Raw genomic sequence first — 12,166 nt, forward strand, 5'->3', positions numbered from 1 at the left:
CTAATATTTCTTGGCTGTTTTTCTGATGTCTTTCCTCAAAGAGGATCTCAGGGCTATGTATTATTTACACGAGACTCACTAAAACTAATCCCATTCTGTTGTTAAAGCTCTCATGTCTCTTTCTCCCCCCTTATATTTCAGCAAGCCAGACTTTATTTCTGTTTCCTCTTGCACTGCCTGGCTTTTGTTTTACATCTTAATAAAGATAATCTTTTTGAAGTTGTTTCTAGAATTTCTCCAGAGACAGGACTGTGATGGCAAAACTAAAATCAACTTTGTCTCTTTGACCTGTCTCCTCCTTGCATGCGTTATCAGTTCTCTCCCAGCCAGCACACGTGGCTTCCAGAAAAGGAAGAAGCAAGTAGAAAACTCAACTACAAACAGAATGAGATGCTAAAGATGAACATTACTGATTAATTCAAAAACTGTCATAACTTGGACACTTGCTTGGTTGAAACATAAAGGAAAAAAGTAATGGAGCAGCCAGACAATTCAGTTTTGTCTTTTCAGTTCCTGGCTTCTCTTGTTTTTGTAGAAGGTGGTAGGTTGACTTTATAATGGATTGTGTCCAAAGCAGACTCCTTGCTTAAAGTAACAGAGTGGAAAACTGGGGCTCATATTAAGGTGTGGAAAAAGACTGACTGGGAGAAATGATTTAGCATGCAGCTCTATGCTGAAATATAGTGCCATAAAATGGTCTCACAGGGCTCCATAGTTTTGATCAAATGCGCTTGTATCACTAACAGATAGTTTTGAACAGCTGCAAGAACAAGCTTTTTTTTCTTTCCCAGAGTCAGACTGGGTCTTTCCCACTGCTGATGTTGCCACTACTTTTGACAGGTAGTGGTTCTGTGAACCATGAAAAGACCTGCTGATATTTTGAGATAGAGATCACAGATACAGTATTTATAAGCAGTGGAATGAAGCAGATGTTCCTTGGAAGCAGTATTTGGTATATAGAGTCTTCACACTACAGATGACAGCATGCCAAGTAGAAAAATACATTATCTCAACTGTTCACAAGAGTGAACTGGTGGTAGATGAAAAATCTTTGTGCTTTTAGGAATGCCTAAGTTGTAATAAATACACATTTCTGTGCTATCATTCACATAGTAACTTCTCAGAAACCTCTCTGTGACCGTGTTAAGAAGAGTAAGGCTTTGAACAGCCTGTGAACAGAACCATCAGTCAAAGAAAACATCTCAGAAAAATTGATCTGTCAATATTAGACCAGTATATATAAGGAGAGGAAATGCTAGGTGGGGAAAAGGAGCATATTGTTCAAGGCGTTATCAGAGAGAGACCAAGATAACCAAGTTTACCAGCAGTAGACTGGAACATTACAAACAGTTGGGGATATTGATCAGCATGGCACAATCTCTTGTACTGAACATCTCTGTAAATGTCATAACTCTATTCAGGAAGCCTTTAAAAATAAATATTCCTTTCAAGTCCTACCACCACAGAACAAAAATCTTTCTGTTCTGTCCTCTTCTGTTTTACATGGTGCCAGCAGTAGAAGAGCCAAAGTTCTCTATTGTAACTAGTACAGAAATAGGGTAGAGGGGATCCATTTCTCTGGGGTTCAGGAAATCCATCCCACACTTGGGAGGAGTTCTGACTGCTGTTGGACACAGAAGTAGCCAGCTTTTCTAGGATCCACTGGCCAAGCCTAGCAAATGTGCCAAAAGCAGATGATGATCACAGAGTGAGGCCCTGTAAAACACTATGACTCTGTTTTGTATCCTGTCTTGCCCATGTGTGAAGTGTCTTTAGTGAGCCAGGTATATCACACACAGAAACTGAGTGCCTACTGATATGAGGACAGGCAGCATAACACACATCTAACAGTTACTGGAACCCCTTTGAGTGTTTTGCTGCTGCTGTACTGCAGCACACTTGTTTTTCAGCTCCTGAATATCTGGGTTAATCAGGCTGCTTGACCCTTAGACATTTTGGCAGTAAAAGCAGAGCATCTGAGAGACATGCCTTGATTTAACACCCTGACACAGCTGGGCTCACTAGACCTGTAGCTCATAACCCTTGGCTAGCCTCAGATCATACACACAGATACACATGCAGGGGTACCCCATCCAAGAACAACAAAGAGGAGCAAGCTTCCCTGGCTCTGGGTCTTTACATCTGCTGCTGTCCTCTTGTCAAATCTGGGCTTTTTGTGATGTGCATATGTTAGTGTCAGATCTCTCTGGTTCCAGTGGACCTTTAGATGAATCTGTAGCATCCCAGAAGAAAGTTGTTAAAACAACTTTCAAGGTGTTCAAAATTCAGTCAAAAAGATATTTATCTTTCACCTTTGGAACAGAATTTGCTGTCCAAGGCTGGGCAGCTGAATGCTAGTCTAGTACCTAAATTTAGGAAGCCAGTATCAGTTTTGAGGAGGAGTTAGTCATACAGGAGGTAGAAAAGAGCAATGACAGATATTAAAATGGAGGGGACAGTTGGGACTGTTTTTGTTAGTATTGAATAAGAAATGGAGAACATAACAATGGATTGCACTGGAGGAGTGGAAGCAAAAACAACAGAGACATTGACATTAGAAAACTGAGAAAAAGTAGTAGGATTTCAGCCAACCCAAGGAGGAAGAAAGTAGAAAGGGATTACCTCAGTTTAAACAGTGAATATGTTCTGGCACTGAAGCTTTCATCAGGACAGCACAGAGTATGAGGAAGTGATCTTAGCCTGGTGGGAGATCCCAGGCGCAGAGCTGAGAATGAGCTCTCAGAATGAGGTGACTGTTGAAACTGCAAGAATCAAGGGACCCAATGGTGTGGGTAGGCTGAGAAGAAGAGCAAGTCTGTAGAGAAAAAGAAATTCTCTGAACAATAAGGTAGAAGAGTGACTGTTTCCTGTTTTGCTTTTATATTGTTGTTGTACTTGCTGGCATTCTTGATGACTTTTTCAACTACTAGTCTTGCATTCCACTAACAGAAGGGTGAGCTGAATTTGGCTGTCTGTTAACCAAGTGGGCAAGCTAGTTATGAGCATGGAACCTCTATGTAAGAAGCATAAAGATCCATCTAGATTCTCAGCTTCCAGAAAGACCATGCAATATCGGCAAAAAAAAACCCCATAAATACAGATCCAAAATTCTCTCCAAGAGACAGTAAACACAGAAACAGGCACCTCATTTGACAATAGCATTTCCAGTTAAGACTGACTGGAGTTAGGGATTGTGGTATGCAAATGTATCTGCATCCCTCTCCCTTCATGTGTAGACTCCAATTCATTTCACTGAAATCCAGCTGAAATAAAATGCAAAGTCCCTCACAGACCTTTTAGCTGTCAGAAACACCTGGTTTCTGGCAACTTGCTGACCTTGAAATCTGGAAGCACAAGGTTTCAGATAAAACCATAGAAACTGCACGTGTTTAAACAGTGAATTACAATTTAAACAGCAAGTAACAGTCAGTTAGCTGTTGGGGCATCCCCTGGGGACTGGAGATCATGATGCTCTTCAGGGGAAGAGTTGACAGCAGCTGTAACAGTGCAGAGCTGAAAGAATGAAGGACTCTGGCAGAGATGAGTGTACTCACAGAAGAGTCTGTAGTGGTCGGAAATTAGTTGGGCCAGAAAGAAGAACAGCAAGGAAGAATAAGAGAGGAAAGGACAAGTCAGGAATAAAAGGAGAATTGTATAGATTTTTAAGGACAGAATAGATGCATACAGCTGTATAGCTTGCCCTTCTCTTGTGAGTAGACCAAATTTTTCTGTAGTTGTACATGGTCTCAGTTTGGTAATCAGTCTTTCTGAGTCAAAGTGCAGTTGTAGTCTACAGAGTATAGTTTTGTTGTAACTCAGGTGCTGAGATCAATGGAGAAGGATTTGCATAAGATATCTGCTTGAGGAATGGCACTGGATTACTGAAAATTAGATGCATCCCGTGTGTCTTAGTTTGCAAGATAAGTGAGGAAATCTTGGCTAAATGAGCTCTCTCTGCTGAGGCAAGATGCAAAGACTTAACTCTTGAATGTAGTATGTTTTGACAGCATGTGCATTTCTGTGTAACAGTTGCTTAATCACTTTAGTTCAAATCATGGGACTAAGATGACCGCAGCATTACTAGTTGCAATCTATGTTGGTGGTCCAATACCATTTGCTATCTTCTTTATACTCCAGAATCAGCTTCCAAGGCATATGAGGCAATTAAGTGTTTTAGTCACATTAAAGTTTCCCTGGTGGCTTGACTGTTCATTTGTCTTGCTCTGCTTTTTGGAGTCAGTTGCTGTCACTGCATTTTTTTGTACCATGTTCAGGCACAGCTTCATGGTTACAGTCCCAGTGAGATTATGTAAACTAGGGGAATCCTCTTTTTTTTTGTGTGTTTGAGACTTTCATTCTTCCTTGCTATATCATTTACCTCTGTCTAATTTTATGGTTTTACCTCTTAGTTTGACCTCCACTGAAAAGGAACTGAATGGATTCCAGAACAGCCTTCACAGTGCTGTACCCTGTGAGCCAGGGACGTGTTCCACAGGTGAGTGACAGTGCCAAAGACCATGAAAGTGGGGGTGGGTATGCTGGGATGCTTTCATCTTTTTCAAGAACTGGCAGGGAAAAAGCTTATCAGCAAGAAGAAACACAGCTGCCTCCTCTACATGTAGTGGTTCCTAGGTAACAGTCTGCATTCAGCTGTGCAGGGAATTTATACCCCCTGGGATTAAAAAGCCCAAAAAGAAGGGAGCATAGGCTGAGTTTCATAGAGTTGGAAGACCCACCCCCCCCCCCACCCCCCCCCCCCCCCCCCCCCCCCAAAAATATGGCTAGGGAAGGAAAAAAAACCACCTTGGCTCAAGTGGTTCCTTTTTGCTTTAGACTTTGGCTCAGGATGCTCTCTTGTTTAAGCTTGGCCTGTAATAAAGGGCCAGGACATACTTTACATTTTTCTTTGGTCTTACAGAAAAGCTCTTAGTGCAGAAAGACATAGCTGAGATTTGTGAATCAGCTGCATAATGAAGTCAAGTAGTAGACTTGAAAGTACCTGATGAAAATCACTGAGAGTTAGAGAATTAAATCTTTGTCTTTCCCTAGTAGCTAATTAATTCAAACAAGTTTATCTGCTGAAAAGTTCTCAGCAAATGAAGACCCAGTCATTTTTGCAGACCTATTGGCAGGTAGAGCATAGTCTTGTAAATCCATACTACCTGTGGCTCACAGTAATTTGTGATAGTGTTATGGAATATGTGGGCACATTATGTTCCAGAATACTTTGAAAAAATATGTTTCTGATCTTTTGTTTTGAAATAGAACTGTGAAAACATGACTTAAGTGTCACTCATGTAGTGATCTTTGTGTTTCAGAGGCTGAAAGAAAAGTTTGTGGTGGGGTTCATCTCTTGGATATTTATCTCTGAAATTAAAATATGACATTTCCCTTATTTATGTCAGTGATTTTTTTGCTGATCCTCTAGCACAAACATTCAGCTAATGTGCTTAACGTACAATTCCAAACTGCCTCCCACACTTTACCACCTGCCAAAAACTCCAGTTATCCTACCAGAAATTTTATAGGGTGAATGGCTACAGCCAATTTAAAACGCCCTATGGTACACTGTAACATGACAATGTACTCTGGTATATAATGGCATTATCCAAACAAATAAAATTATGTCAACCCTGTATTACATGTATAACTGAATCAAAAGTTTTGGTCTCCTGTATAGTGCAATTTAAGTTTTTAGTACAGTATGTAAAGCAAGGTTACAGATACATTTAAAAGTAAATATAAAAATGAAGTTCTCAATATATTGACAAAATTGGTTTGTTAAGTAGACTAACATGAAGGTATTTGTGTGCTGGATTCTGCCTTCTTTTTCACATTTTCAAGAGTACTGTTACAGTTGCCACCCTGTAATTTTAACCTTTCCAAGAGAATCTTTCCATCTCCACTGGATACTGTTGTTATGTGTGTCCATGATAACTGCAGCTAGCATTTTGCTATCCTTCCCTGTTTCTATGAATACCTACACAATGCATACATGAAGATGGATGATAGTATTAGTGATGGTATGCAACAGCCAGAGTTGGAGGAATAATAGAGGCTAGGTAACAACTGTGAAGTTCAGGGTAGTCACTCCTCTGTGAGTACTTATAATTCATTGAGAATTGAGAACTTCAGCTTATGTTTCCTTCTGTAGAACTGGTCTAGCTTCATAGTGCTGAACTACCCTCTCTGAAGCTGAAACAAAGGGTTAGCCTGCTATTTAACTGAGAGTATCAGGACTTAGGTAAAGCCCAGGTTTGGCTAGTGGTAGGCTAGTAGAACCATGGATGGTGGGTGACTCACAGCTTCCTTGCTGCTAAAAGAGGTACATAGCTCCAAGAACAGTGCTAAATGTTGCCATGATTAAACTGACTAGAGCAAAATGTTTGTTCTTTGAAACTGGGGAATGATATTTTCTTCAGCTTTGCACCAAGCTACTGGTATGTGTTAGAGGCTGTTGTGCCCAGTTTGTGTCTCAGAAACTACTCTGCAGTAGTAGTCCTTGCTGCAGGAACAGCTGTTTTTCTTCTTCACTCTCTCCATTGACTGCTTACACTAGGGCCCCGATTTCCCCTCAGCAGCAGTTTACTTGGGGTTACTGTTTCACATGTATTTAGTGTCTTAGATACCAACTGGAGAGGTTGGACACACAAGTCATAGAGCAAATCACAGAATAAACTGCAAGCATTTAAAGACAGAAGGCTTTGAAAAGCTGCAGATATTAAAGAGGAACCAGGCAGAACCTATGTATAAACACATAGACACAGATGTTCAGAAATGTCTGAGAAGCTTGAATAGGCCTTCTCCTCTAACAGCCTATCTGAGAATAGTTATGGGGGCTCTGTGAAGAAGCATAAAGGTGTCATGAGTGATCTTACCTCAAGCCAGGATGTTGCTCAATGGAAGAGAGAATCAGGCAGTATGGAAACTTTCAACTAGACTATCCAGAAGACAGTTCAGTAGTGATTAGTGCTGCAGCTGTAAAATAGCCGCTGTAGACACTGTTGTGCAGTAGGCTCAGGCTCTTGAGAACAGATCCTCTGAAATAAAAGGGAAAATAAAAGTCAGCATTTCTGCAAGGTAGCTCAGGATTCTGAAACCAACCACCACTACAGTGAAAGTAGCCTCATCCTCATTTCATGGAGAGGCAGAAGTTTTGGGAGCTGTCTGTCACTGATGTAATGAGAGAGAAGGCAGAGAGCCCCATGACTCTATACAGACAGGAGTGTAAATTTGAAAGATAGCAAATGGGGGTTATTTGTAGTGTCTGAAGAGACAGGTTCTTAGCAGAATTTGTGGAAGTTTAGCAGGATTTATTCTAAGAAAGAAATAGTAAGAATTACTACCTCTAGGGAACATTTAAATTGCTTGTGACCTGAGTTTTCACTGAACACCCAGCTACTAGTGCGTTTCTGAAAATAGAGCCATTATCACATTGCTTTTATTATTCTGTGTTACTTTCAGGGTCCCTCAGCATGACACTGATTGTTTCCTGTTTTGTGGAATTCAGCAATTCAGTTAGTATTATTGAAACAGGGTGATTTTGAATTAAGGATCCCGTAGCTTGCTGAGTAACAGCTAAGATAAGTACTGTAGCTGGTTGTTCAGGTCTGGGTTGTCTTTAGGAGCCTGTGCTTGGTATATGGAGGCTGTGCTTGAGTTGAGATGATGGTCAGGCTGGTCATTTTTGTTTTACTATATATTTTAAGAATATAAGGTGTATGGAGACATTTTGACATGTTTTGCTGGTTTATTTTCTTTTCCTCTCTAGTGACATTAGATAAATAGTGTGTGAATTTGTTTTCTCCAGAAAGTGAAGGTCTAGGGAAAAAAAAAGTCATCAGAATTTAGCTTTTGAACAAGCTGGCAAGAAATATCAAGGAATTTTTGTAGTTATGTGTTGGTCTCAAAGTTAGAAATTGTTTCTGTTAATTATTTTTCATTTTTGAAAAATACTAGCACAAAGGAGGTTTTGGGGAGACCAGAGGATGAAGAGCACTTTATGAAAATATAACAGCATAGTCCCAAGCAGCTTCTCTGTTCCTGAATTGGACTCTTGTCTGCAAGAGTCTGGAGATAGAGTTAACTCCTCAGCGCAGCTGTAGAGTAAATGCTCAAGTTGTTTTTATTTGGTTTGGTTTGATATGCAAAGGTTAACAGAAACTGTTGAGTTTCTGTATGAATGACACCTGTGTTCTTTAGGCTTTTATCCTTCATTTGCTGCCAGCTTCTTTAGAGTTTGGGACATTTTTATTTTAGAAGCTTCAGAAGACAGAACACCTCTGGTGTTCTGTTTTGCTATGGCAAAAACATAATGTACTAATAAACTATATAATTACAAACATGAATCACTAAAACTCTGCAAGACTGAAGGCTCCAAACTTGACAGGACCTTCATCTTACCATAATCAGACTGATTAACAGTAATGCAGTTTTATTGTGCTGATGTTTATATTACTAGTGTCCCCATAAGTTTTCCACTGTGTCTGCTGGGAGGAGAAAAAAACCGTAAGAATTAGAGGAGGTGAAAATTAATAATATGCATTTCAAGTTTGCAGTGAAGACTGCTAATTCATGCAAAGTCTTGGATCTCTACCTAGTCTGGTTGAAAACATGAGCATAAAATGAATTTATTTGTATTTTAGTTCTCTGGAGAATACTTGAAGCAGAAAGTGATTGTCAAAACTCAGTCTGAAACTAGGATGAAACTTCTTGAGCTAGTTGGGATAGACTGGATTTTATTTCCCATGATTCTCAGTTCTGTAGCTGTGCTTAGTTGCAGGGTGATGAACAGTTGTCTGTTTATTTTAGACATTCACCTGCCCCTGTATCCGCATGAATGCCAAGTCCACAAAGTATGCAAGTGTTTGAAATAAAGTGTTATCATCTGTAAGGGCTTAAAACTGCATCCTGAACTGCAAAGAGACTAGAAGAATATGGGGATTAATAAAATGGTTTGGATCTAATCCATGTAGAAGACAGTCTGCTGTTCTTAATTTTCTAGTGATATCCTTCTTTAGTCTAAGGTGGAGGGCAATGTCTGAATGCCATCCAAATATGATGGGTGTGTGAGCAGTGTGGTCCAGGGTGGAGCAATGAATGGAGCTTGCTTGTAAACTGGTGACAGTAACGGGCACTTTTGTAGTCACTCTTCTCACCATCTAGCATGCTCCAGATTTTTTTCATTTTACAGAAAATCTACAATTAGACTGTGTATTTCTGAAGTTTTATATATTCAAGATTATTGTATGGACCTTCAAAACAAGGTCATGGTGTTATATGTCTTGTTATTGGAGACCTGAAATTAGAGTTAGCATTGGAGTTGCTAAGTCTTGACTGACTGTTGCCTACCCACAGCTTGAACATTATTCTTGAAATGCAGCTTCCTTTAGCAGGTGTGCAAATGTACAAACTTCTAAATTGTCCTGGTCCAGGAAAAAAAAGGGCAAGTAAACACAGCAGGCATATAAACAAGACACATACAATTACTTCATATTTTTTGCCAGATCTAAACAAACAAACAGAAAAACGTGTGGAATTTGGAGATTCTTTTATCAACGAGAATGTCTCAACTCTCCTGGAGCATAAAGGGTGGGGTTGGGTGTAATATGTACTGTTACCACTGTGCATGGCCTGTGTCAGTCTTCCAGCCATTTGTTACAGTGGGGTGGAATTCCCAGCTGCCCAGCCTCGTCCAGACTTCCTCAGCTTCTGCCAGGTTCCCTGCAGCCTTGAAAAGCAGTAGATTGTTGAACACCAATGTGTTTATTTTTATGTTGTTACCACATTCCCAGGAGGAACCTTGACTATGATTTCAGCTGGTCTCACCACACTGTCCAAATCCTTCATCAGGACCAGCTGGGAATAGAAATCACTTAGGTTTCTGCACAGCACATTGCTGGTACACTTCCTCCTTCTCAGTAATCCTGTTAATTCCAGTCTTCATTTGTCACCATCCTGGTTCTCTGTGTTGTTGCTGTGACTGACTGCACAAATGGTCTTCAGTTCAAAAGATGACCTTCAAATGGGCACCTCAAGTAACCTCTACCTCAGATTGCTTTGAAGACCCAGGCACAAAGTATCTTATGACACAAAACAGCAACTTTTGATGTCACCTCATTACTTATCCTAATCCAGGAATGGAGTCATGATGAGCTCTTCCACATAAATCCTTTCAGAACCACCTGTCTGGCTGAGAAGCTCTGGGTGGGTCATTGAAGAGGGAGCTCCTGTGTGGTATCCAAACTGCATCAAACTTTTCTGGTGCAGTCTCTCACCCTGCATATAGCCTTTGTTAACAGCAGCTCTGTCAGTATCTCTCTGTAATGCTGTCTCCATGCAGAGAAAGGATCATTGAGAAACAGAATTAGTCCCTTTTATCATACTTTGGAAAGCTGGGCTTGAGTTGAATCCTACTATTGTGCCTCCCCTTTTGGGAGGGCAATGAATCAGTTACAGTGGAGGATATTTAGTTGCACATTTGTTCTTACAGTTATCTTCCTAAAGCCATTGTTTTTTTAATGCATCACAAAAACATCCTGAATAATTTCACTCTTACCCTACCTAGTTTTATAAAGCGAGTACAAAGGGAGGGAGTAAAAATAATTTCACTCGCTTCTTTAATTGATCAGTCAGTCCCAGATCAGATAATGACACACAAGCCTCTAGTACCAGATGGGCCTGGAGGGAAAGGAGAATGGTCAAAAGGCTTTCTTTTTACCCCATTTCTTAGTACTCTTTGGAGGGGCAGGGAACCATTATCTTATGACTAACAATGAGCAAATATTGATGTTTTGAATCAGTACCTTTAAAATAGATACAAGTTATCAGCAGGACATGACTATGTTTGAGTTCTGAGAAAAGTGTATGTAAGTCTCATCAAGTCTCAGCAGAGAGTAAAGTGCTGCCAGAAGCAGCATTCCAGGCCCTTCTCAGATGATAATATCCATCTCAGCCATCACCTCTCAGATAGAACTGAGGGTCAGTGTTCACTTCTAATCATCAGAAATGACATTTATTCTTTAGCTTGTGGGAGCAACCTGCCTCTCACATCTTTACTCCACCTTTTGCCTTTCTTTTGTGAAAGGAAGGGGCTTTTTCCTGTTGCTGCTGATCTCATGCCGCTGAAAGGACATTCCACATCTTCTGAGAAAGCAGGAAAAAATGAAAAAACAGTCTTTAGAGTCAGCTTCCTTGTCTAAGAGCTATAACACAGCTTGAATTTTAGGAGCCTTTGCTTCTGTCAAACTCAGAAGCAGGATAAGTGATGATTGCTGGCAGTTGGCATTTTGGCCTGATGGAAAGCTTGGGCATTGCTTGTTCTCAGTAGCGAGGCAATGGCGAGCTGCCTGTGTTTCCTTGCTGTGTTGGAAATGTCCTTCAAATCAGGTGTGCAAAGACACAGGAGAGGTTATATAATATTTTGGCTGCTTTTGTCTCACATCTGGTCCTTTGGCATTAAGCTACCTATAGAGGGAATGACTTTGCCCATCCAAATTGGATTTTGTTTTAATCTGGCATTGTTTTATGGAGGCTAAAAATAGAAGCCAAAATGTGTGTGAATAGGCTAAAATGTGTATCTGAAGTTATGAAATGAAATGTGGGGAAGAGCCAGAGAGAAGAGGGAGCCACAGTGAACCAGGGAGTAGAGAGGTGAATAAGAGAAATCAGAAAAAAAGCTGTCAAGTACAGAAGGCATTAGCACTTGGGATGAGTGTGTGGTGTCTTTAACATGGGGAGTAGGAAGGCTCATGCTGACTTCCACTGGTCAGTCAGTCTGCTCACTGCTTTTTTATGCAGAAAGACTTTTCTAGAATACAGCTGTATATACTGTTCATGGCACACACATCACACTCCCCATCCCCCAAGAAAATTTTCATGACTTGGAACTGCTGCTTTCCCTTGCCTGCCTGGTCCAACAAGTCAGGTTGAAATTGTGCCCAAAATATGGGGGAGGGAAGGCTGGCTTTCAGTTGTCAGCTGTCCTGGCTTGCTAGTGTCAGTCACCCATAGATATAAATAAACCCCATTTATTTATTGCCTTTCTTAGTTATACTCTGTATTATCAAGAGAATGCTAGGCATCATTCTAAGATCAGAAATTCACTCTAGGATAAAAAAAAATCTGAATTTCTAGAATAATCTTAGCTTTTCAGGGAGAAAGAAAG

The 12,166-nt window shown here is 40.4% G+C and overlaps 1 protein-coding gene across 5 annotated transcripts in view; it reads left to right on the forward strand.

Moving 5' to 3' along the window:
* The window catches only part of TTLL5 (tubulin tyrosine ligase like 5), a 129,190-nt gene that overhangs the window by 108,549 nt on the left and 8,475 nt on the right, over nucleotides 1-12,166 (forward strand). For all 5 annotated transcript variants that reach the window (XR_009486985.1, XM_059850017.1, XM_059850013.1 and 2 more), the window contains one exon: nucleotides 4,410-4,495. Coding sequence is in view for 4 of the 5 variants with exons in the window: in XM_059850017.1 (XP_059706000.1) it covers nucleotides 4,410-4,495 (86 nt within the window). In the remaining variant the exon portion in view is untranslated. The remainder of the gene's footprint in view (nucleotides 1-4,409; nucleotides 4,496-12,166) is intronic.

Source organism: Haemorhous mexicanus, chromosome 6, assembly GCF_027477595.1.
Source record: "Haemorhous mexicanus isolate bHaeMex1 chromosome 6, bHaeMex1.pri, whole genome shotgun sequence".
Taxonomy (NCBI): domain Eukaryota; kingdom Metazoa; phylum Chordata; class Aves; order Passeriformes; family Fringillidae; genus Haemorhous; species Haemorhous mexicanus.